This window comes from Salmo trutta, chromosome 1 (genome assembly GCF_901001165.1).
Source record: "Salmo trutta chromosome 1, fSalTru1.1, whole genome shotgun sequence".
Classification (NCBI taxonomy): domain Eukaryota; kingdom Metazoa; phylum Chordata; class Actinopteri; order Salmoniformes; family Salmonidae; genus Salmo; species Salmo trutta.
Window position 1 is genome coordinate 1,443,034 of NC_042957.1, and position 25,025 is coordinate 1,468,058.

The 25,025-nt window shown below is 43.1% G+C and overlaps 1 protein-coding gene across 1 annotated transcript; it reads left to right on the plus strand.

Moving 5' to 3' along the window:
* Window positions 1–2,703: 2,703 nt before the first annotated feature.
* On the plus strand, window positions 2,704–21,073 carry fam228a (family with sequence similarity 228 member A). The gene is made up of 9 exons (XM_029776635.1): window positions 2,704–2,832; window positions 3,064–3,211; window positions 3,592–3,636; window positions 10,230–10,309; window positions 11,821–11,970; window positions 12,156–12,269; window positions 12,990–13,175; window positions 19,938–20,025; window positions 20,793–21,073. The coding sequence occupies exons 4-9, from the start codon at window positions 10,232–10,234 to the stop codon at window positions 20,807–20,809; spliced, it is 633 nt and encodes a 210-aa protein (XP_029632495.1). The 5' UTR covers window positions 2,704–2,832; window positions 3,064–3,211; window positions 3,592–3,636; window positions 10,230–10,231; the 3' UTR covers window positions 20,810–21,073.
* The last annotated feature ends 3,952 nt before the right edge of the window (window positions 21,074–25,025 follow it).

Consider the following 25,025-nt stretch of genomic DNA (forward strand, 5'->3'; position numbering starts at 1 on the left):
ATAAAGACTGAATTCCTGGACCTGCGACTCACCTGGAATATATACTGTTCTATATAGGGAATAGGGCTCTGGTCTATAGTAGTGCACTATATAGGGAATAGGGCTCTGGTCTATAGTAGTGCACTATATAGGGAATAGGGCTCTGGTCTATAGTAGTACCACTATATAGGGAATAGGGCTCTGGTCTAAAGTAGTGCACTATATAGGGAATAGGGCTCTGGTCTATAGTAGTGCACTATATAGGGAATAGGGCTCTGGTCTATAGTAGTACCACTATATAGGGAATAGGGCTCTGGTCTATAGTAGTACCACTATATAGGGAATAGGGCTTTGGTCTAAAGTAGTGCACTATATAGGGAATAGGGCTCTGGTCTATAGTGGGACCATTATATAGGGAATAGGGCTCTGGTCTATAGGTGTGCCCTATATAGGGAATAGAGCTCTGGTCTAAAGTAGTGCACTATATAGGGAATAGGGCTCTGGTCTAAAGTAGTGCACTATATAGGGAATAGGGCTCTGGTCTATAGTAGTGCACTATATAGGGAATAGGGCTCTGGTCTATAGTAGTGCACTATATAGGGAATAGGGCTCTGGTCTATAGTAGTACCACTATATAGGGAATAGGGCTCTGGTCTATAGTAGTACCACTATATAGGGAATAGGGCTTTGGTCTAAAGTAGTGCACTATATAGGGAATAGGGCTCTGGTCTATAGTGGGACCATTATATAGGGAATAGGGCTCTGGTCTATAGGTGTGCCCTATATAGGGAATAGAGCTCTGGTCTAAAGTAGTGCACTATATAGGGAATAGGGCTCTGGTCTAAAGTAGTGCACTATATAGGGAATAGGGCCCTGGTCTATAGTAGTGCACTATATAGGGAATAGAGCTCTGGTCTATAGTAGTGCACTATATAGGGAATAGGGCTCTGGTCTATAGTAGTACCACTATATAGGGAATAGGGCTCTGGTCTATAGTAGTGCACTATATAGGGAATAGGGCTCTGGTCTATAGGTGTGCCCTATATAGGGAATAGGGCTCTGGTCTATAGTAGTACCACTATATAGGGAATAGGGCTCTGGTCTATAGTAGTGCACTATATAGGGAATAGGGCTCTGGTCTATAGTAGTGCACTATATAGGGAATAGGGCTCTGGTCTATAGTAGTCCACTATATAGGGAATAGGGCTCTGGTCTATAGTAGTGCACTATATAGGGAATAGGGCTCTGGTCTATAGTAGTGCACTATATAGGGAATAGGGCTCTGGTCTATAGTAGTGCACTATATAGGGAATAGGGCTCTGGTCTATAGTAGTACCACTATATAGGGAATAGGGCTCTGGTCTATAGTAGTACCACTATATAGGGAATAGGGCTCTGGTCTATAGTAGTACCACTATATAGGGAATAGGGCTCTGGTCTATAGTAGTACCACTATATAGGGAATAGGGCTCTGGTCTAAAGTAGTGCACTATATAGGGAATAGGGCTCTGGTCTATAGTAGTGCACTATATAGGGAATAGGGCTCTGGTCTATAGTAGTGCACTATATAGGGAATAGGGCTCTGGTCTATAGTAGTACCACTATATAGGGAATAGGGCTCTGGTCTATAGTAGTACCACTATATAGGGAATAGGGCTTTGGTCTAAAGTAGTACACTATATAGGGAATAGGGCTTTGGTCTAAAGTAGTGCACTATATAGGGAATAGGGCTCTGGTCTAAAGTAGTGCACTATATAGGGAATAGGGCCCTGGTCTATAGTAGTGCACTATATAGGGAATAGGGCTTTGGTCTAAAGTAGTGCACTATATAGGGAATAGGGCTCTGGTCTATAGTAGTGCACTATATAGGGAATAGGGCTCTGGTCTATAGTGGGACCATTATATAGGGAATAGGGCCCTGGTCTATAGTAGTGCACTATATAGGGAATAGGGCTCTGGTCTAAAGTAGTGCACTATATAGGGAATAGGGCCCTGGTCTATAGTAGTGCACTATATAGGGAATAGGGCTCTGGTCTAAAGTAGTGCACTATATAGGGAATAGGGCTCTGGTCTATAGTAGTACCACTATATAGGGAATAGGGCTCTGGTCTATAGTAGTACCACTATATAGGGAATAGGGCTCTGGTCTATAGTAGTGCACTATATAGGGAATAGGGCTCTGGTCTATAGTAGTGTACTATATAGGGAATAGGGCTCTGGTCTATAGTAGTGTACTATATAGGGAATAGGGCTCTGGTCTATAGTAGTGTACTATATAGGGAATAGGGCTCTGGTCTATAGTAGTGCACTATATAGGGAATAGGGCTCTGGTCTATAGTAGTACCACTATATAGGGAATAGGGCTCTGGTCTATAGTAGTACCACTATATAGGGAATAGGGCTCTGGTCTATAGTAGTGTACTATATAGGGAATAGGGCTCTGGTCTATAGTAGTACCACTATATAGGGAATAGGGCCCTGGTCTATAGTAGTGCACTATATAGGGAATAGGGCTCTGGTCTATAGTAGTGCACTATATAGGGAATAGGGCTCTGGTCTAAAGTAAATCAAATTTTATTGGTCACATATACATGACTTACATTTGTGGGCGGGGGGGGTATTGTCCGGTGCTGTAAAATCAACACGCCCACTAGAACACTGTTGTGTAAAAAAAAAAAAAAAAAACATTGATTCCGACATTCTACTCGGTTTGTGTGACATCACCTTGACAACGGCGGGACACCGGACTTCCCTCCAGAGAAGAAGCAGACCGGGAGATCAGGCACGGAGCGGGTAACTACTACTCTCCGTGCTGTAAAGCAAGTGGGACTCAAACCGGGGCTAAATCCTACCGTAAGTAGCCTACAGAACACGGTCCCCAATTCCCCATTTCCTTCGTCCTGAGTTTTCTATCTCCTTGCAAGTTTAGGCCACCTACTTTTCTGACTTCAACTCAAACGACATTTTTAGTTTAGCCAAAAAAAAAAATTAAAACAGGATTACTAGGCCTACTCGTAGAATAACTTTTAGTTTGTTTGTTGTTGTTGAAGTTCTAATACCTATTTACTAATACCAATATAAAAGTTTAGGCCCGATTGTAGATGTGGACGCTCCACCTCGTCCTCTCTTGTGTCGGGTTACCTGGTGACGAGCTCCGACCTCTCGGTGAAACGCGACACCTGTTCAGGTGATGGATTTTGTTCGTTCCAACCTCCTCCGGTGAACTCCGCAGGTGAGTGATCATAGAGGCCATTTATTTAGGGACAATCTGGAGTTAAAACAAAGAAAAACAACCTGCCGCTGTTTTTAATAAGAAACAGCTGTGAGATGGGACTCTAGAAATGTAATCACTCTCAAATGCATGGACAGAGCTATGGACGCGAGGAATGTCCTTCCATGATATCAACATTATGTTTTGATATTATACAGTGTTTGTTTACAATTCAAATGTTTACAAACAATGGAGCAAAACAAGCTTTATACTTTGGGGTTCTGATGGGCTAAATTGAATATGTTATATTCGTCAACAAACCAATGTGTATATATCATTAATTGCAATCCTATCTTTTTGGAAAAATTAAAATCTAAGCCAAATCATTTCCCTTTCTTTAGGCCCTGATTCTGGCACGGCTCCAACTCGTTTCCCGGGAGACTTAAGTTATTGTTTTTGTTCAATTCGAAAGGTTATTTCTTAGTGACAAAGGTCCAGGTTTGTCACATAGATTCCAGTTTGATGAAGGGTAAAACAAAAGATTAAAAAATAAAAATTAAACAAGAGAAATTAAGTGGGTTGTTTCTCTTAGGCGTCTTCATGTTGCACTTGTTCCAATCCAGCTCTAAGTCCATCTTTACCCATAACCCCCCTGATATGCTACGCTGCAGGTAAACCCAAAAGGTGTTCCAATCCAGCTCTAAGTCCATCTTTACCCATAACCCCCCTGATATGCTACGCTGCAGGTAAACCCAAAAGGTGTTCCAATCCAGCTCTAAGTCCATCTTTACCCATAACCCCCTATATGCTACGCTGCAGGTAAACCCAAAAGGTGTTCCAATCCAGCTCTAAGTCCATCTTTACCCATAACCCCCCTATATGCTACGCTGCAGGTAAACCCAAAAGGTGTTCCAATCCAGCTCTAAGTCCATCTTTACCCATAACCCCCTGATATGCTACGCTGCAGGTAAACCCAAAAGGTGTTCCAATCCAGCTCTAAGTCCATCTTTACCCATAACCCCCTACATCTTTACCCATAACCCCCTATATGCTACGCTGCAGGTAAACCCAAAAGGTGTTCCAATCCAGCTCTAAGTCCATCTTTACCCATAACCCCCTGATATGCTACGCTGCAGGTAAACCCAAAAGGTGTTCCAATCCAGCTCTAAGTCCATCTTTACCCATAACCCCCCTGATATGCTACGCTGCAGGTAAACCCAAAAGGTGTTCCAATCCAGCTCTAAGTCCATCTTTACCCATAACCCCCCTGATATGCTACGCTGCAGGTAAACCCAAAAGGTGTTCCAATCCAGCTCTAAGTCCATCTTTACCCATAACCCCCTATATGCTACGCTGCAGGTAAACCCAAAAGGTGTTCCAATCCAGCTCTAAGTCCGTCTTTACCCATAACCCCCTATATGCTACGCTGCAGGTAAACCCAAAAGGTGTTCCAATCCAGCTCTAAGTCCATCTTTACCCATAACCCCCTATATGCTACGCTGCAGGTAAACCCAAAAGGTGTTCCAATCCAGCTCTAAGTCCATCTTTACCCATAACCCCCTATATGCTACGCTGCAGGTAAACCCAAAAGGTGTTCCAATCCAGCTCTAAGTCCATCTTTACCCATAACCCCCCTGATATGCTACGCTGCAGGTAAACCCAAAAGGTGTTCCAATCCAGCTCTAAGTCCATCTTTACCCATAACCCCCCTGATATGCTACGCTGCAGGTAAACCCAAAAGGTGTTCCAATCCAGCTCTAAGTCCATCTTTACCCATAACCCCCTATATGCTACGCTGCAGGTAAACCCAAAAGGTGTTCCAATAACAATAAAGGGTTTCTAATATAAATAATTAACATAAAAACAGTTTCTATACATACTAAGCATTTTCTATACATTTCTATACATACTAAGCATTTTCTATACATTTCTATAGATTTTCTCTCCTTTATGTAAAATGGCTCTAATACACATTATTGTGAAGAATGAAGCAAACGATTAAAACCGTTTCTAATTTCAAAAGAAAATGGCAAAATAATACATTATACCTGAGTTCAGTGTGTTCTTCATGTGTTAATACATTATACCTGAGTTCAGTGTGTTCTTCATGTGTTAATACATTATACCTGAGTTCAGTGTGTTCTTCGTGTGTTAGTGCATTGTGGGTGTTCTTCGTGTGTTAGTGCATTGTGGGTGTTCTTCGTGTGTTAGTGCATTGTGGGTGTTCTTCGTGTGTTAGTTAATTTAGTATTTTATTAAAACAACAAAAACACAATTCTTTGTCTGAAAGGGAAAGGACTGGTTTCAGACTGGAACTGGGGTGTCGGGTCAGTGTCTTTCAGTAAAGTCTTAGTTCTAGTAATTCTACTTCTTAGTCTAGCAAGATGTCTTCGGCCATCTTTTGATTCTTGATTGTTTTCCTTCATCCTGTTCTAACGAGTCTCTCGTTCCGTTCTGGATTTGTCCCTTTCTGATGATTTGTATTCTTGTTTTCTTGCAACAGTTTAGTTGCCGCTTTCTCTGTTGAGGGTTTGTCAGCTCCGATAGCTGCTTTGGATATCTTCGTTCCTGTTTCTTTCCAGCGTTGTCTAACGTTTGTCCTGTGTTTCATTTCCTTAGTTGTGGCCTTTGTTATTGTTCCTTCCCTTACCCAGCTGTAGTGGTGTGTTATTGTTCCTTCCCTTACCCAGCTGTAGTGGTGTGTTATTGGTCCTTCCCTTACCCAGCTGTAGTGGTGTGTTATTGTTCCTTCCCTTACCCAGCTGTAGTGGTGTGTTATTGTTCCTTCCCTTACCCAGCTGTAGTGGTGTGTTATTGTTCCTTCCCTTACCCAGCTGTAGTGGTGTGTTATTGTTCCTTCCCTTACCCAGCTGTAGTGGTGTGTTATTGTTGGTTGTCATGAGTGTGTGGCTTCCACCGGGCCCCAATGTCACCAGGTGTCTCCTGTGACACCATAATCAACTAACATTTTATTCGTCGCATACACATATTTAGCTAATTGTTATTCTGGGTGTAGTGAAATTCTTGTGTTCAGAGCACTGTTCTCTGTTGTTTCTACTGTGAGACCAGAACACTGTTCTCTGTTGTTTCTACTGTGAGACCAGAACACTGTTCTCTGTTGTTTCTACTGTGAGACCAGAACACTGTTCTCTGTTGTTTCTACTGTGAGACCAGAACACTGTTCTCTGTTGTTTCTCCTGTGAGACCAGAACACTGTTCTCTGTTGTTTCTCCTGTGAGACCAGAACACTGTTCTGTTGTTGTTTCTACAATGAGACCAGAACACTGTTCTCTGTTGTTGTGTCTCCTGTGAGACCAGAACACTGTTCTGTTGTTTCTTCAATCTCTGTCTTTGTAGCTCCATCTCCTTGCTTGACTTCTTTAATTTCCGACTTCAAGTTTCAAAGTTAAGTTTGCATACAAAAAAAATTGTAAAAAAATGCAGCAAACAACTTTATGAACATACCCATTGGCACTCACAACTTGACTTCATGTGAAGGAACTTGTCCATCAATGATTTTGCGCACGTGCAGGGACAGATTAATGCAGGTGCAGGGACAGATTAATGCAGGTGCAGGGACAGATTAATGCAGGGGCTTACTGAAGCCCCTGGGCCCAGGCCCGCTCTGCTAAACATCAGATGGGGGGAGGAGAGGAGGTACGGGGCCCATGTGGGTAACTGGGGCCCTGCCTTTATTAGATAACTGATTAGGGGGCCCAAGAGGCGAAAAACACCAAAATACAAAAAAAAAAATAATTATTGAATTTTTTTATACACAACCACAAGAGTCCGCTCTCAATGTTCTAAAAAAAAACAACAGATAATTAAAAAACCCGAACCGAAGCCCCAGGGCTTCTAAATTCGGCCCTGCGCGCGTGGGACACAGCTGGGTCTGGTTTCCCAAAAGCATCTTAAGTCTATGTTCTCCGATCTGTTTCCCAAAACCATCATTAGTAAAGTTGCACTGAAACGCTCCTGATTCACAGACTACCTCAGACCACTTGTAGAACAGCTAAGTGTTTTCTTATATGTGTTTTTTTTTTGGCCCTTCAATGTCTCTTTATACACAGAACATCTCTGCTAAACACACAGTAGAATCAAGCTGTTTATCTGTCTTTCTGTGACTGCCTACACTATCTGTAAATTGTTCCTCAATATACTGTATTTGATGATGTGTAGCATGTGATCAACGATGTGTCAAATAAATAATTTAGTGCACTATTATAGGGCATGCATTAGAATTAGCAGCCATGAGCAAAATGTCTAACACTATCCATCCTACAGCCTAAACCTTTATGTCTTTGACATTTTAGAGATGTCTAAATATTGAATAGGATCTCTATGCTTACAGTGCATTCTGAAAGTATTCAGACCCCCTTGACCTTTTCCACATTTTGTTACATTACAGCCTTATTCTGAAATTGATTAAATAAATACTTTTCCTCATCAATCCACACACAATACCCCATAATGACAAAGTGAAAACAGTTTTTTAGAAATTTTAGCAAATTTATAAAATATAAAAAACAGATCCTCATTTATATAAGTTTTCAGACCCTTTGATATGAGACTCGAAATTGAGCTCAGCTGCATCCTGTTTCCTTTGATCATCCTTGAGATGTTTCAACAACTTGGAGTCTACCTGTGGTAAATTAAATTGATTGGACATGATTTGGAAAGGCACACACCTGTCTATATAAGGTCCCACAGTTGACAGTACATGTCAGAGCAAAAACCAAGCCATGAGGTTGAAGGAATTGTCCGTAGAGCTCCGAGACAGGATTTTGTCGAGGCACAGATCTGGGAAGGGTACCAAAACATTTCTGCAGCATTGAAGGTCCCCAAGAACACAGTGGCCTCCATCATTTTGAAATGGAAGAAGTTTGGAACCACTAAGACTCATCCTAGAGGTGGCCGCCCGGCCAAACTGAGCAATCGGGGGAGAAGGGCCTTGGTCAGGGAGGTGGCCAAGAACCCAATGGTCTCTCTGACAGAGCATCAGAGTTCCTCTGTGGAGATGGGAAAACCTTCCAGAAGGACAACCATCTCTGCAGCACTCCACCAAATCAGGCCTTTATGGTAGAGTGGCCAGACGGAAGCCACTCCTCTGTAAAAGGCACACGACAGCCCGCTTAAGAGTTTGCCAAAAGGCACCTAAAGGACTCTCAGACCATGAGAAACAAGATTCTCTGGTCTGATGAAACCAAGATTGAACTCTTTTGCATGAATGTCAACCTCACGTCTGGAAGAAACCTGTCACCATCCCTACAGTGAAGCATGGTGGTGGCAGTATCATGCTGTGGGAATGTTTTTCAGCGGCAGGGACTGGGAGACTAGTCAGGATTGAGGGAAAGATGAACGGAGCAAAATACAGAGAGATCCTTGATGAAAACCTGCTCCAGAGCGCTCAGGACCTCAGACTGGGGTGAAGGTTCACCTTCCAACAGGGCAACGACCCTAAGCACACAGCCAAGACAACGCAGGAGTTGCTTCGGGACAAGTCTCTGAATATCCTTGAGTGGCCCAGCCAGAGCCCGGACTTGAACCCGATCAAACATCTCTGGAGTGACCTGAAAATAACTGTACAGCAACGCTCCCCGTCCAACCTGACAGAGCTTGAGAGGATCTGCAGAGAAGAATGGGAGAAAGTCCCCAAATACAGGTGCGTCAACATTTGCCAAAAATGTTTAAAAAACCCGATTTTCGCTTTGTCATTATGGGGTATTGTGATGCCATTATGGGGTATTGTGATGTCATTATGGGGTATTGTGATGTCATTATGGGATATTGTGTGTAGATTGATGAGGAAAATAACTATTTCATCCATTTTAGAATGAAGCTGTAACCTAACAAAGTGTAGAAAAAGGGGTATGGATACTTTCCCGAATGCACTGTAGGGTATGTGGGACGAAATCGTTTTGTTTTGTTAAATCAAGTTCATATTTATATCAAAAACCAGCTTTTTACATTAGCATGTGACGTTCAGAACTAGCATACCCACCGCAAACTTCCGGTGAATTTACTAAATTACTCACGATAAACGTTCACAAAAAAACATAACAATTATTTTAAGATTTATAGATACAGAACTCCTTTATGCAATCGCGGTGTCCAATTTTAAAATAGCTTTTCGGCAAAAGCACATTTTGCAATATTCTGAGTAGATAGCTCGCCATCACGGGCTAGCTATTTTGACAGCCACCAAGTTTGGCACTCACCAAACTCAGATTTACTATAAGAAAAATTGGATTACCTTTGCTGTTCTTCGTCAGAATGCACTCCCAGGACTTCTACTTCATCCACAAATGTTGTTTTGGTTCAAAATAATCCATAGTTATGTTCAAATATCCTCTGTTTTGTTTTTGCGTTCAAGACACTATCCGAACGGTGACGCGCGGACGCGTATCGTGACAAAAAATTTCTAAATATTCCATTACCGTACTTCGAAGCATGTCAAACGCTGTTTAAAATACATTTTTATGCGATTTTTCTCGTAAAAAAGCGATAATATTCCGACTGGAAAACCCTGTTTTCGTTCAAATACTCAAAATCTAAAATGGACTCTTCATGTGCACGCGCGCCCCGTCTCATTGTTCTCAGATCGACCACTTACCAAATGCGCTACTGTTTTTCAGCCATGGGCTGCAAAGTCATCATTCAACGTTCTGCCGCCTTCTGAGAGCCTATGGGAGCCTTACAAAGTGTCACGTTACAGCAGAGATCCTCAGTTTTCAATAAAGAGAGTGTAGAAGGCCAAGAAATGGTCAGAGAGGGCACTTCCTGTACAGAATCTTCTCAGGTTTTGGCCTGCCATATGAGTTCTGTTATACTCACAGACAACATTCAAACAGTTTTAGAAACTTTGGAGTGTTTTCTATCCAAATCAAACAATTATATGCATATTCTAGTTTCTGGGCAGTAGTAATAACCAGATTAAATCGGTACGTTTTTTATCCGGATGTGAAAATACTGCCCCCTATCCTAGAGAGGTTATACCTTTCTATCAGGTAAACCTATTTTCATTTCATTCTCATCCCAGACATGCCTGTTAAGGACAGTGGTGCAGCCGGTCTGATCATGTTCCATACGTCTGCTCCCCAAGGTCTCCTCACGTCTACGGTAAGACTATTGGTAAAAAAAATGTTCATTCTATCTTTGTGTAATATACATTTTGCAGGGATGAAATGTCTTGAGATACACCATTTCGTTTTTCAACAGTCTCCCGTTCTGCCCCTGAACAAGGGTTAACCCTCTGTCGTTCTGCCCCTGAACAAGGGTTAACTCACTGTCGTTCTGCCCCTGAACAAGGGTTAACTCACTGTCGTTCTGCCCCTGAGCAAGGCAGTTAACCCACTGTCGTTCTGCCCCTGAACAAGGGTTAACCCTCTGTCGTTCTGCCCCTGAACAAGGGTTAACCCACTGTCGTTCTGCCCCTGAACAAGGGTTAACTCACTGTCGTTCTGCCCCTGAACAAGGGTTAACCCACTGTCGTTCTGCCCCTGAACAAGGGTTAACTCACTGTCGTTCTGCCCCTGAACAAGGCAGTTAACCCACTGTCGTTCTGCCCCTGAACAAGGGTTAACTCACTGTCGTTCTGCCCCTGAACAAGGCAGTTAACTCACTGTCGTTCTGCCCTTGAACAAGGGTTAACTCACTGTCGTTCTGCCCCTGAACAAGGGTTAACCCACTGTCGTTGTGCCCCTGAACAAGGCAGTTAACTCACTGTCGTTCTGCCCCTGAACAAGGGTTAACCCACTGTCATTCTGCCCCTGAACAAGGGTTAACCCACTGTCGTTCTGCCCCTGAACAAGGCAGTTAACCCACTGTCGTTCTGCCCCTGAACAAGGGTTAACCCACTGTCATTCTGCCCCTGAACAAGGCAGTTAACCCACTGTTCCTAGGCCGTCATTGAAAATAAGAATTTGTTCTTAACTGACTTGCCTAGTTAAATAAAGGTAAAATAAAAATATAGGGAATAGAGCTCTGGTCAACAGTAGTGCCCTATATAGGGAATAGGGCCCTGGTCAACAGTAGGGTCCTATATAGGGAATAGGGCCCTGGTCAACAGTAGTGCCCTATGTAGGGAATAGGGCTCTTGTCAACAGTAGTGCTCTATGTAGGGAATAGGGCCCTGGTCAACAGTAGTGCACTATGTAGGGATTAGGGTACCATTTGTGATTCATACAATGTCTGTGTTAGACCCTGTCTGGAACCCTGTCTGGGAACCCTGTCTGGGAACCCTGTCTGAGAACCCTGTCTGAGAACCCTGTCTGAGAACCCTGTCTGGAACCCTGTCTGGAACCCTGTCTGAGAACCCTGTCTGAGAACCCTGTCTGAGAACCCTGTCTGAGAACCCTGTCTGGAACCCTGTCTGGAACCCTGTCTGAGAACCCTGTCTGAGAACCCTGTCTGAGAACCCTGTCTGGGAACCCTGTCTGAGAACCCTGTCTGGGTGCATCTTAACAGCCTGAAGTGACTTCCTTTCTTCCTTCCCTTGACTGCTTCCCTTTTTAGACCCAGAAATGGCCCATGGACTCTTCCTCTAATTGAGTTCATTGTGATGTAAACCTCTGATTCTCGTTGTTGTTGTTTAAATGCTGTTGTTGATGTACAGCTGCGTGTCGCTCCAGGTACCCAGCGGAGTATGGAGAAGTGTCAGGATGACTGGCCCAAGAGGAGGAAGAGGAGGAGAGAAGAGGAGGAGTGAGGTGTGGCTTCCTGGACCTCCCAGAGGGCCGTGGGTGGACTGGCTCTCTCACACCTCCTTCAGGAGACTGCAGGTACTGCACCATGCACACACTCAGTCACACGCGAACACACACACACACACACACACACACACACACATACACACACACACACGCGCAAGCATGCACACACACACACACACACACACACACTCTCACACACACACACACACACTCATTTCTTTCATGTTTGTGTTTTTTCATCTACAATCATTCAGGTCAAGTTAGAATCTGAGAACCAAGAAGCTAGAGCCATCACCCAGCCCTTACTGGACACAGAGAATGGCTTTGTCAAGGTGACCACAACTCTCTCAGAGAATGGCTTTGTCAAGGTGACCACAACTCTCTCAGAGAACGGCTTTGTCAATGTGACCACAACTCTCTCTCAGAGACTGGCTTTGTCAAGGTGACCACGACTCTCTCAGATAATGGCTTTGTCAAGGTGACCACGACTCTCTCAGATAATGGCTTTGTCAATGTGACCACAACTCTCTTTCAGAGAACGGCTTTGTCAAGGTGACCACGACTCTCTCTCAGATAATGGCTTTGTCAAGGTGACCACGACTCTCTCTCAGATAATGGCTTTGTCAAGGTGACCACGACTCTCTCTCAGATAATGGCTTTGTCAAGGTGACCACAACTCTCTCTCAGAGAATGGCTTTGTCAAGGTGACCACAACTCTCTTTCAGAGACTGGCTTTGTCAATGTGACCACAACTCTCTTTCAGAGACTGGCTTTGTCAATGTGACCACAACTCTCTTTCAGAGACTGGCTTTGTCAAGGTGACCACAATTCATCTGCAACATCTCCTCTGGGAATCCCGGCCAGTCTATGCATGTGATCTATTCCAGAGCTAACACACCTGATGAAACTTTTCAGCTTAACCGTCAAACTCTTGATTAGACGAATCAGTTGTGGTAGAGTTTCAGGCCTTATCGATCTAATATATGTTTACGTATTTTTGCAGTACATTACGTTCTGTATCTTTTATGTGGTATAATGACTAGTTTTGCTCCGTCATAACATTCTGCGTCCCTGTCATTTCCTGTCAGGACCTGGAGCGTTTTCTGTGCCAGCAGGAAAGGGTGGAGCTTCGTAAGAGAGAGCTGCTCCATAAGCGTTGGACGGAGCGTGTGTGGACCCCTATTCAGAGGAGCGTGGAGAACCAAGTGTCCCGCTGCTGCTGCTATGAGGAGGCTGAGATGTTCCTGCACTACATACACTACTGTAACTCAAAGGTACAATACACTGTAATATACTATACTGTAAACCCAAGGTAACCCTACTGTAACCCTACTGTAAACCCAAGGTAACCCTACTGTAAACCCAAGGTAACCCTACTGTAACCCCAAGGCAACCCTACTGTAACCCTACTGTAACCCCAAGGTAACCCTACTGTAACCCCAAGGTAACCCTACTGTAACCCCAAGGTAACCCTACTGTAACACCAAGGTAACCCTACTGTAACTCTACTGTAACCCCAAGGTAACCCTACTGTAACACCAAGGTAACTCTACTGTAACCCTACTGTAACCCTACTGTAACACCAAGGTAACCCTACTGTAACCCCAAGGTAACCCTACTGTAACCCTACTGTAACCCCAAGGTAACCCTACTGTAACACCAAGGTAACCCTACTGTAACCCTACTATAACCCTACTGTAACACCAAGGTAACCCTACTGTAACCCTACTGTAACACCAAGGTAACTCTACTGTAACCCTACTGTAACCCTACTGTAACCCTACTGTAACCCCAAGGTAACCCTACTGTAACCCTACTGTAACCCCAAGGTAACCCTACTGTAACCCCAAGGTAACCCTACTGTAACCCCAAGGTAACTCTACTGTAACCCCAAGGTAACCCTACTGTAACCCCAAGGTAACCCTACTGTAACCCCAAGGTAACCCTACTGTAACCCCAAGGTAACCCTACTATAACCCTACTGTAACCCCAAGGTAACCCTACTGTAACCGCAAGGTAGCCCTACTGTAACCCTACTGTAACATCAAGGTAACCCTACTGTAACCCCAAGGTAACCCTACTATAACCCTACTGTAACCCCAAGGTAACCCTACTATAACCCTACTGTAACCCCAAGGTAACCCTACTATAACCCTACTGTAACCCCAAGGTAACCCTACTGTAACCCCAAGGTAACTCTACTGTAACCCTACTGTAACCCCAAGGTAACCCTACTGTAACACCAAGGTAACCCTACTGTAACCCTACTGTAACACCAAGGTAACCCTACTGTAACCCCAAGGTAACCTTATTGTAAACCTACTGTAACACCAAGATAACTCTACTGTAACCCTACTGTAACCCCAAGGTAACCCTACTGTAACCCTACTGTAACACCAAGGTAACCCTACTGTAACCCAAAGGTAACCCTACTGTAACACCAAGGTAACCCTACTGTAACACCAAGGTAACCCTACTGTAACCCTACTGTAACACCAAGGTAACCCTACTGTAACCCTACTGTAACACCAAGGTAACCCTACTGTAACCCCAAGGTAACCCTACTGTAACCCTACTGTAACACCAAGGTAACCCTACTGTAACCCTACTGTAACCCTACTATAACCCTACTGTAACACCAAGGTAACCCTACTGTAACCCCAAGGTAACCTTACTGTAACCCTACTTTAACCCTACTGTAACACCAAGGTAACCCTACTGTAACACCAAGGTAACCCTACTGTAACCCTACTGTAACACCAAGGTAATGCTACTGTAACCCCAAGGTAACGCTACTGTAACCCTACTATAACACCAAGGTAATGCTACTGTAACCCTACTGTAACACCAAGGTAACCCTACTGTAACCCTACTGTAACACCAAGGTAATGCTACTGTAACCCCAAGGTAACCCTACTGTAACACCAAGGTAACCCTACTGTAACCCCAAGGTAACCCTACTGTAACGCTACTGTAACCCTACTGTAACACCAAGGTAACCCTACTGTAACCCTACTGTAACCCTACTGTAACACAAAGGTAGCCCTACTGTAACCCTACTGTAACCCCAAGGTAACCCTACTGTAACGCTACTGTAACACCAAGGTAACTCTACTGTAACACCAAGGTAACCCTACTGTAACACCAAGGTAACCCTACTGTAACCCCAAGGTAACCCTACTGTAACCCCAAGGTAACCCTACTGTAACCCCAAGGTAACGCTACTGTAACCCTACTGTAACACCAAGGTAACCCTACTGTAACCCCAAGGTAACCCTACTGTAACCCTACTGTAACCCCAAGGTAACCCTACTGTAACACCAAGGTAACCTTACTGTAACTCTACTGTAACACCAAGGTAACCCTACTGTAACACCAAGGTAATGCTACTGTAACCCTACTGTAACACCAAGGTAATGCTACTGTAACCCTACTGTAACCCCAAGGTAACCCTACTGTAACCCTACTGTAACACCAAGGTAACCCTACTGTAACCCTACTGTAACACCAAGGTAACCCTACTGTAACACCAAGGTAACCCTACTGTAACCCTACTGTAACACCAAGGTAACCCTACTGTAACACCAAGGTAACCCTACTGTAACCCTACTGTAACACCAAGGTAACCCTACTGTAACACCAAGGTAACCCTACTGTAACACCAAGGTAAACCTACTATAACACCAAGGTAACCCTACTGTAACCCTACTGTAACCCCAAGGTAACCCTACTGTAACCCCAAGGTAACCCTACTGTAACCCTACTGTAACCCCAAGGTAACCTTACAGTAACCCTACTGTAACCCCAAGGTAACCTTACCGTAACCCTACTGTAACACCAAGATAACTCTACTGTAACCCTACTGTCACCCTACTGTAACCCTACTGTAACAAAAAGGTAATGCTACTGTAACCCTACTGTAACACCAAGGTAACACTACTGTAACCCTACTGTAACCCTACTGTAACCCCAAGGTAACCCTACTGTAACCCTACTGTAACCCTACTGTAACCCCAAGGTAACCCTACTGTAACCCCAAGGTAACCCTACTGTAACCCCAAGGTAACCCTACTGTAACCCCAAGGTAATGCTACTGTAACCCTACTGTAACACCAAGGTAACGCTACTGTAACCCTACTGTAACCCTACTGTAACACCAAGGTAACCCTACTGTAACCCTACTGTAACACCAAGGTAACCCTACTGTAACCCTACTGTAACCCTACTGTAACACCAAGGTAACCCTACTGTAACCCTACTGTAACACCAAGGTAACTCTACTGTAACACCAAGGTAACCCTACTGTAACCCTACTGTAACACCAAGGTAATGCTACTGTAACCCTACTGTAACCCTACTGTAACACCAAGGTAACCCTACTGTAACCCTACTGTAACACCAAGGTAACCCTACTGTAACACCAAGGTAACCCTACTGTAACCCCAAGGTAACCCTACTATAACACCAAGGTAACCCTACTGTAACCCCAAGGTAACCCTACTATAACACCAAGGTAACCCTACTGTAACGCTACTGTAACACCAAGGTAACCCTACTGTAACCCCAAGGTAACGCTACTGTAACCCTACTGTAACCCTACTGTAACCCCAAGGTAACCCTACTGTAACACCAAGGTAACCCTACTGTAACTCTACTGTAACCCTACTGTAACACCAAGGTAACCCTACTGTAACACCAAGGCAACCCTACTGTAACCCTACTGTAACCCCAAGGTAACCCTACTGTAACTCTACTGTAACCCCAAGGTAACCCTGCTGTAACCCCAAGGTAACCCTACTGTAACCCCAAGGTAACGCTACTGTAACCCTACTGTAACACCAAGGTAACCCTACTGTAACCCTACTGTAACCCCAAGGTAACCCTACTGTAACCCCAAGGTAACCCTACTGTAACCCCAAGGTAACGCTACTGTAACCCTACTGTAACACCAAGGTAACCCTACTGTAACCCTACTGTAACCCCAAGGTAACCCTACTGTAACCCCAAGGTAACCCTACTGTAACCCCAAGGTAACCCTACTGTAACCCCAAGGTAACGCTATTGTGGAGATGAAACAGTATGAACATTTCATATCACCATTATAGTGATCAAAATTATCGCTGTTATCAGTATTATCACAGTTATCAGTATTATCACAGTTATCAGTATTATCACAGTTATCAGTATTTTCACGGTTATCAGTGTCACGGCTGTTAGAAGGATCGGACCAAAATGCAGCGTCGGTTTCGTTCCACATATTTATTAAACGTGAAACTGAATGCAATACACTTCAATACTTGAAACACAAAAACAACAAACCGTGACGCAGAGAAGAAAACACACTACTCAAAATATAATCACCCACAAAACACCAGTGGGACAAACATCAACTTAAATATGACCTCCAATTAGAGACAACGACAACCCTGCTGCCTCTAATTGGAGGTCATGCCAAACAAAAACCAACCTAGAAATACAAACCTAGAAACTAAACATAGAAATACAAAAACAGACTTAGAGTAGACCCCCTGTCACGCCCTGATCTACTCTACCATAGAAACTAACAACTTACTATGGTCAGGATGTGACAATCAGTATTATCACAGTTATCAGTATTATTGCGGTATTGTTAAAATGTCCTAGAAAAGTTCAAAAAGTACTCATACACTGACATTATTTCACCAAGTTTTATATTGAAAAACCAACTACAGATAATGCTTTTGTTTCTTTCATGATCATGTGAAACGTCGACTGCTGTGGAAATGCTGGGATGTGTTTTTCAATGATGCTAAATGTAATTATGAAGCAACAATGACGGCGACGTAACGGCTGTCTGTGGAAGTAGACCAAGGTGCAGCGGAGGATGTGTTCATCATTAGAATTTTATTAGAACAATGTGAACACTATACAAAAAGAAAGAAAGAAAACTGACAGCCAAAACAGTCCTGTCAGGTGCAAAACACCAACAGAAACAATTACCCACAAAACCCAAAGGAAAAGCAGGCTCCTTATGTGTGACTCCCAATCAGCAACAACGAGCTTCAGCTGTGCCTAATTGGGAGCCACACACGGCCCAAAACAAAGAAATACAAAAACATAGAAAAAGGAACATAGAACGCCCACCCAATGTAACACCCTGGCCTAACCAAAATAAAGAACAAAAACCCCAAATATTTGCTCAGTTGTGCACCGGGGCCTCCCACTCCTCTTTCTATTCTGGTTAGAGCCAGTTCGCGCTGTTCTGTGAAGGGAGTAGTACACAGCATTGTACGAGATCTTCAGTTTCTTGGCAATTTCTCGCATGGAATAGCCATAATTTCTCAGAACAAGAATAGACTGACGAGTTTCAGAAGAAAGGTCTTTGTTTCTGGACATTTTGATCCTGTAATCGAACCCACAAATGCTGATGCTCCAGATACTCAACTAGTCTAAAGAAGGCCAGTTTTATTGCTTCTTTAATCAGAACAACAGTTTTCAGCTGTGCTAACATAATTGCAAAATGGTTTTCTAATGATCAATTGGTCTTTTAAAATGATAAACTTGGATTAGCTAACACAACGTGCCATTGGAACACAGGAGTGATGGTTGTTGATAATGGGCCTCTGTGCCGTTTCCAGCTACAATAGTCATTTACAACATTAACAATGTCAACACTTTATTTCTGATCAATTTGATGTTATTTTAATGGTCAGAAAAAAATTGCTTTCAAAAACAAGGACATTTCTAAGTGACCCCAACATTTTGAACGGTAGTGTACATTGGATGTTTGAATTGTTGAATATGCTATGAGTGATAGGAGGCCGTCTTTTAAGCTCCTTACTACGAAATTCAAAAGACACTCGCACATCTGAGCAATCTTATTTGCAGGTGCATGGCAACAATTGAACAAGATGAAGGGAAAAAAAAGGAAACCTGCACACTGCTCTTGATAGTATCACTGATATTTAATAAGCTTTACGTTTCGTCCTCACGGCCTCAAGCTCCTTGCTACTGAATAGTTGTCACGCCCTGACCTTAGACACGTTTATTTTCCTCTAGTTTGGTTAGGTCAGGGTGTGATGTGGGGTGGGCAATCTAGTTTTTCTATTTCTTTGTTTTGGCTGAGTGTGGTTTCCAATCAGAGGCAGCTGACCATCGTTGTCTCTAATTGGGAACCATACTTAGGCAGCCTTTTCCCACTTGTGTTAGTGGGTTGTTGTTTTTTGTTTTGTTATCTGTTACCTGACAGAACTGTTGGTTTTTTGTGTTTGTTATTTTTGTTCTGGTGTTCTCAGTATTAAATAATGATGAACACTAACCTCGCTGGGCTTTGGTCCCCTTCTTCTAACGACAGTTGTTACAATAGTGTCTGATCCAGGTGTGTAGGAGTCAAAATAAGAATTCAGGTAGAGAGGGAGACTCGCACACTGTCGAAAACATGGATTACATCTAAAACGGAGTCTTGAATGCAAAACAAAGATGTTTATTAGAACATCATGGTGCCCCCCCACAAAAAAAACACAGTACAAGAAAGTTATTGAAGTGTTTACTTTAAATAGTATATTGCCTCTTATTGGTGTTCGATACCGCCATCTAGTGGTGTTTCTAGCTGCCTACTCATACCATCCTGTCTTATTTATTCTGAGGAAATGGTTCACGTGGTATATGTAAAAGCAATAATTGATGATATTTCTCTGTCCACTTTTGTATATTTTGTATATAGTCTAGATCACGTATTCTATTCCACGAGGTACTGATTCATAGATTTTTCTGATGCGTTTTCTTCCTTGATCATGTGACGTGCAATTATCCTTGAAATAGAAGCCAGGGGTGTGAGTGCCAACATACACAATGATGACGAGACAATGATGCCTGAGGCCCAAACGTTTGTTTTTGTTTTCACCTTTCATTTATGCACTTTCTTTCTTGGGGGTCACCATGGTGTTTTAATAAACCTCTTTATTTTGCATTTAATCCTCAGTTTTGGATTTATTCATTTTTTTCTACAGTGTGTGTTGTCTCTTCCTGAATATGTTAATTGGTTTCACTTCTTCCAGGTTAACACACCTGCATCGAGGGACCCACTGTTCCTTCAATCACGTGAGGGGATAAAGGAAAAGAGGGCGGTCCTACGCTGTCAGACAGGTATTGTAGCATGACAGCGAAAACAAGACCTTAAACTTTAGGGACAAATAGCAAAGGAAAGGGGACTATAAGGTAAAGCATGAGCCTGATTTCTATATTACAGGTTGACTGTTATCTATTTAAAGGTGTGTCCCAGGTGTGACTTATCATATTTAAAGGTGTGTCTCAGGTGTGACTGTTATCATATTTAAAGGTGTGTCCCAGGTGTGACTGTTAACATATTTTAAAGGTGTGTCCCAGGTGTGACTGTTAACATATTTTAAAGGTGTGTCCCAGGTGTGACTGACCACAATCCCATAGAAAATTTGTGGGCAGAACTGAAAAAGTGTGTGTGAGCAAGGAGGCCTACAAACCTGACTCATTTACACCAGCTCTGTCAGGAGGAATGGGCCAAAATTCACCCAACTTATTGTGGGAAGCTTGTGGAAGGCTTTCCCCGAAAAGTTTGACCCAAGTTAAAGACTTTAAAGGCAATGCTACCAAATACTAATTGAGTGTATGTAAACTTCTGACCCACTGGGAATGTGATGAAAGAAATAAAAGCTGAAATAAATCATTCTCTCTACTATTATTCTGACATTTCACATTCTTAAAATAAAGTGGGGATCCTAACTGACCTAAGACAAGGAATTTTTACTAGGATTAAATGTCAGAAATTGTGAAAAACTGAGTTTAAATGTATTTGGCTAAGGTGTATGTAAACTTCCGACTTCAACTGTAGTATTTATCTGTATCATCCGTTCTCTTCCTCTCCTCTCATCCTCCAGGGCCGCCCAGATCATAGCCACGGTCACACCTGACGGGAGATGTCTACAGACAGCTTGCTGGTCCTACAGAGGATAACGACCATTAAACAGGGCTTGTGAGCCCAGTGTTCTGTAGTGTAAATATGAACAGCAGCTGTAGATACACTATGGCAGGTATTCAATCAGCTCTTTGTCGACAAGGATAATTCAAGCTTTGAGCAGACATTGTTTACTGAAAACCATGTATTTGATACCATTCCTCCCCAATTAAAGGTGACACCAATCTCCTGTGCTGTACCCCACACATATACAATTATCTGTAAGGTCCCTCAGTCGAGCAGTGAATTTCACAACACAGATTCAACCACAAAGACCAGGGAGGTTTTCCAATGCCTCGCGAAGAAGGGCACCTATTGGTAGATGGGTACAATTTTTTTTTTTAAAGCAGACATTGAATATCCCTTTAAGCATGGTGAAGTTATTATTAATTACACTTTGGATGGTGTATCAATACACCCAGTCGCTACAAAGATACAGGCGTCCTTCCTAACTCAGTTGCCGGAGAGGAAGGACACCGCTCAAGATTTCACCATGAGGTCAATAGTGACTTTAAAATAGTTACAGGTTTTAATGGGTGTGACACTGAGGATGGCTCAACAACATTGTAGTTTCTCCACAATACTAACCTAAATGACAGAATGAAAAAAATGAAGCTTGTACAGAATAAAAATGTTCCAAAACATTGATCCTGTTTGCAACAAGACACTAAAGTAATTCTGCAAAAAAATGTGGCAAAGCAATTCATTTTTTGTCCTGAATACAAAGTGTTATCCTGAATACAAAGTGTTATGTTTGGGGCAAATCCAATACAACACATTAATGAGTACAACTCTCCATATTTTCAAGCATAGTGGTGGCTGCATCATGTTATGGGTATGCTTGTAATCGTTAAGGACTGGAGAGGTTTTCAGGATAAAAAAGAGGAAAACCTGTCTCAGTCTGCTTTCTACCAGACACTGGGAGATATGCCACCCCTGTCAGGTGGATGGATTATCTTGGCAAAGAAGAAATGCTCACTAACAGAGAGGTAAAACAAATTTGAGAGAAATAAGCTTTTTGTTCAAATGGAATAATTCTGGGATGTTTTTATTTCAGCTCATGAAACATGGGACCAACACTTTACATGTTGCTTTAATATTTCTGTTCAGTATACACAAACATGTTCATGCCACACGACAGCTGTGTGATTTTCGCCTGTCTCAGTGGACTAATCCATTGAAGAGGCCGCGGGGATGCAGTGGACTAATCCATTGAAGGGGCCGCGGGGATGCAGTGGACTAATCCATTGAAGAGGCCGCGGGGGTGCATTGGACTAATCCATTGAAGAGGCCGCGGGGATGCAGTGGACTAATCCATTGAAGAGGCCGCGGGGATGCAGTGGACTAATCCATTGAAGAGGCCGCGGGGATGCAGTGGACTAATCCATTGAAGAGGTCGCAGGGATGCAGTGGACTAATCCATTGAAGAGGTCGCAGGGATGCAGTGGACTAATCCATTGAAGAGGCCGCGGGGATGCAGTGGACTAATCCATTGAAGAGGTCGCGGGGATGCAGTGGACTAATCCATTGAAGAGGTCGCGGGGATGCCATGGTCCAAAAATAAGAGGAGTGTGGCTCAAATGCACAGAATCTCCAGAATCCCCATTACATATATTCACCAGTAGTACCAGTAGTAGCCTACATTCACCAGTAGCACCAGTAGTAGCCTACATTCACCAGTAGTAGCCTACATTCATCAGTAGTACCAGTAGTAGCCTACATTCACCAGTAGTACCAGTAGTAGTCTACATTCACCAGTAGCACCAGTAGTAGTCTACATTCACCAGTAGTACCAGTAGTAGCCTACATTCACCAGTAGTAGCCTACATTCACCAGTAGTACCAGTAGTAGACTACATTCACCAGTAGTAGCCTACATTCACCAGTCGTAGCCTACATTCACCAGTAGTAGCCTATACACCCAACAAGGCCAACATCCCTGTTATTGGCAACAGTAAGGGAAGACCCCCATGAAATGTACAAAAATGAATGGCAACTTATTGCCATTGGGCGAAACATATACTCAATTGCAAATACCACTCAAATGGACGGCAGTTGATCCAAACCTTGTGGCATATGGCAAACGCCAAGTGTTATACAACTAAAATCCCAAAGATGGAGAGCGCGCTCCACCATAGATTTCATATTGCAAATGGACATAAAGTCAAGACTCAAGGGTAAATTTTTGAAAATGCCAAAAAATAAAATACAGCCCCCTCTAAAAAAGTGTTTTCTATTCACCGTTTTCAAAATGTTTTCGATTTTTTTGGTCAGTTATACATATATAACAACCGTATGAACATACATTTGTCTTATTTTATTGAGTTTGCCCATAAGGCATATGTTTTGTCCATTTGCAATATATGATCATAGGAAGTCAAAAGTCAGTGAACCATGGCCAAATGGCATAAGAAATGTCCAAATGGCATTTATACTGACCAAATGATATATATCACTATGTTAAGCCCTGAATCAACCTAGAAGGTCTATTTGTCATAGGAAGTCATAGGAAGTAAGAATTTGGTGCAATGAGAGATGTGGGACTCTGTCATTTTTTTTGTTTTATTTTAATTGAAAAACGTCCAAAATGACCAGGGGCTCCCCCTATTGGACGGGCACGGGTGGGGGGTGCTCCATACCCGGCCATAGACCCCTTGCACCCCCCTAAAGGCATTAAAAAACATGTTTTAAATGTGCTCCTGGTAACCCGTTCCGATCACCAGGTGCACGGCTGTCCATTTGCAATGTCTTACAATGGGCATTTACCATCACAAATTTGACATGCTCTAATATACTGCAGAAATGCCCAATTGACTGGCCCGTTGAACTCGGGATGGCCAGGCAGTGATAGTGGTTCCTCTCCATCGCTCGTTGGTGTTGATTTCAGCATGTCAATTTGGTGATGGTTTATCACTGTAAACTTATTGCAAACGGACAAAAGTCAGCCATCAAGTCAGCATCCATCAGTCAATAAGATATCATTCTGACACCAAACTGACACCAAACCCACTTTGTCCAACTCGTTTAGAAGCCAACTATCACATATTTCAGAGCAGGCCCAAAATTCGCAGCACCTTCTGTTTAATAAAAACATAAAACACGTAGTTACGTTCTAGGTGCGGATCCAGTTCTGACATTATGTGTAGGCCTAGCTGAGGCAACCCCGAATCCCGGGTTTCGGCTCGATAGGTCATTAGGAGCCCGAGCAGCAACCTTAAGTGCTGAAAATGCACTTTTTCCGGGTATTGCTACGGGGTCCCTGAATGAGTTATCGGAAAGAAACTTTAGGGTCCATCTCTATGGGCCGAGGCGGTTTCAATGCACCTAGTCTTGCGACTCTGGGACTTTTCTAAATGTCGTCATTTTCGCGATGGTCAAAATGAACTGAAGTCATTGCAAATGTACGAGGCTCTTTCTCAGCCTGAGAACCTTCAAGAGCCTCATAACTCACCGTGCACAACTGACTTAAGCTCTAGAACATGTATTTATTGTTTCAGAGCTCTAGCTCTAGGATAGTTCGAACGCAGGTAACTATTGCAGGCTATGTGTGTCTGTGTCCCTCCCCATTGACTGTGTGTGTGTGTGTGTGTGTGTGTGAGTTCCGAAAATCACGTAGAGCTCCAAAACCCGCCTTAACCGATTAATCTGAACATGCCGCAACTGGAACTGTAACTTTTTTGGGAAAAAAAACACATTTCTTTTAACCATCATCAATTGTACATTGTACGATTCCTCGTAAATTACGACAGATAAATGTCTGGTTCTTTTTTTTTTTCCTGACACCGTAGGTTCATGTACTTTGACGTGAAGTCGTCGTTTTTGACCTTTAACCTGTTATGGATAGGGGGCAGTATTTTCACGGCTGGATAAAAAACGTACCCGATTTAATCTGATTATTAGTCCTGCCCAGAAACTGGAATATGCATATAATTATTAGCTTTGGAGAGAAAACACTCCAACGTTTCTGAAACTGTTTGAATGGTGTCTGTGAGTATAACAGAACTCCTATGGCAGGCAAAAACCTGAGATGCTTCTGTTCAGGAAGTACCCTGTCTGAACATTTCTTGCCCTTCTTTATTATCTCTATCGTTTACAAAGGATCTCTGCTCTTACGTGACACTTCACACGTCTCCAATGAGGTCTCATAGCCCGGGAAA

Bases quoted from the DNA above. Each gene is read 5' to 3' on its own strand.
- fam228a (XM_029776635.1), top strand. From the start codon at position 10,232: ATGCCTGTTAAGGACAGTGGTGCAGCCGGTCTGATCATGTTCCATACG. The intron at 10,310-11,820 runs GTAAGACTATTG...GTGTCGCTCCAG, and splicing joins AAGGTCTCCTCACGTCTACG to GTACCCAGCGGAGTATGGAG. The intron at 11,971-12,155 runs GTACTGCACCAT...ACAATCATTCAG, and splicing joins CCTCCTTCAGGAGACTGCAG to GTCAAGTTAGAATCTGAGAA.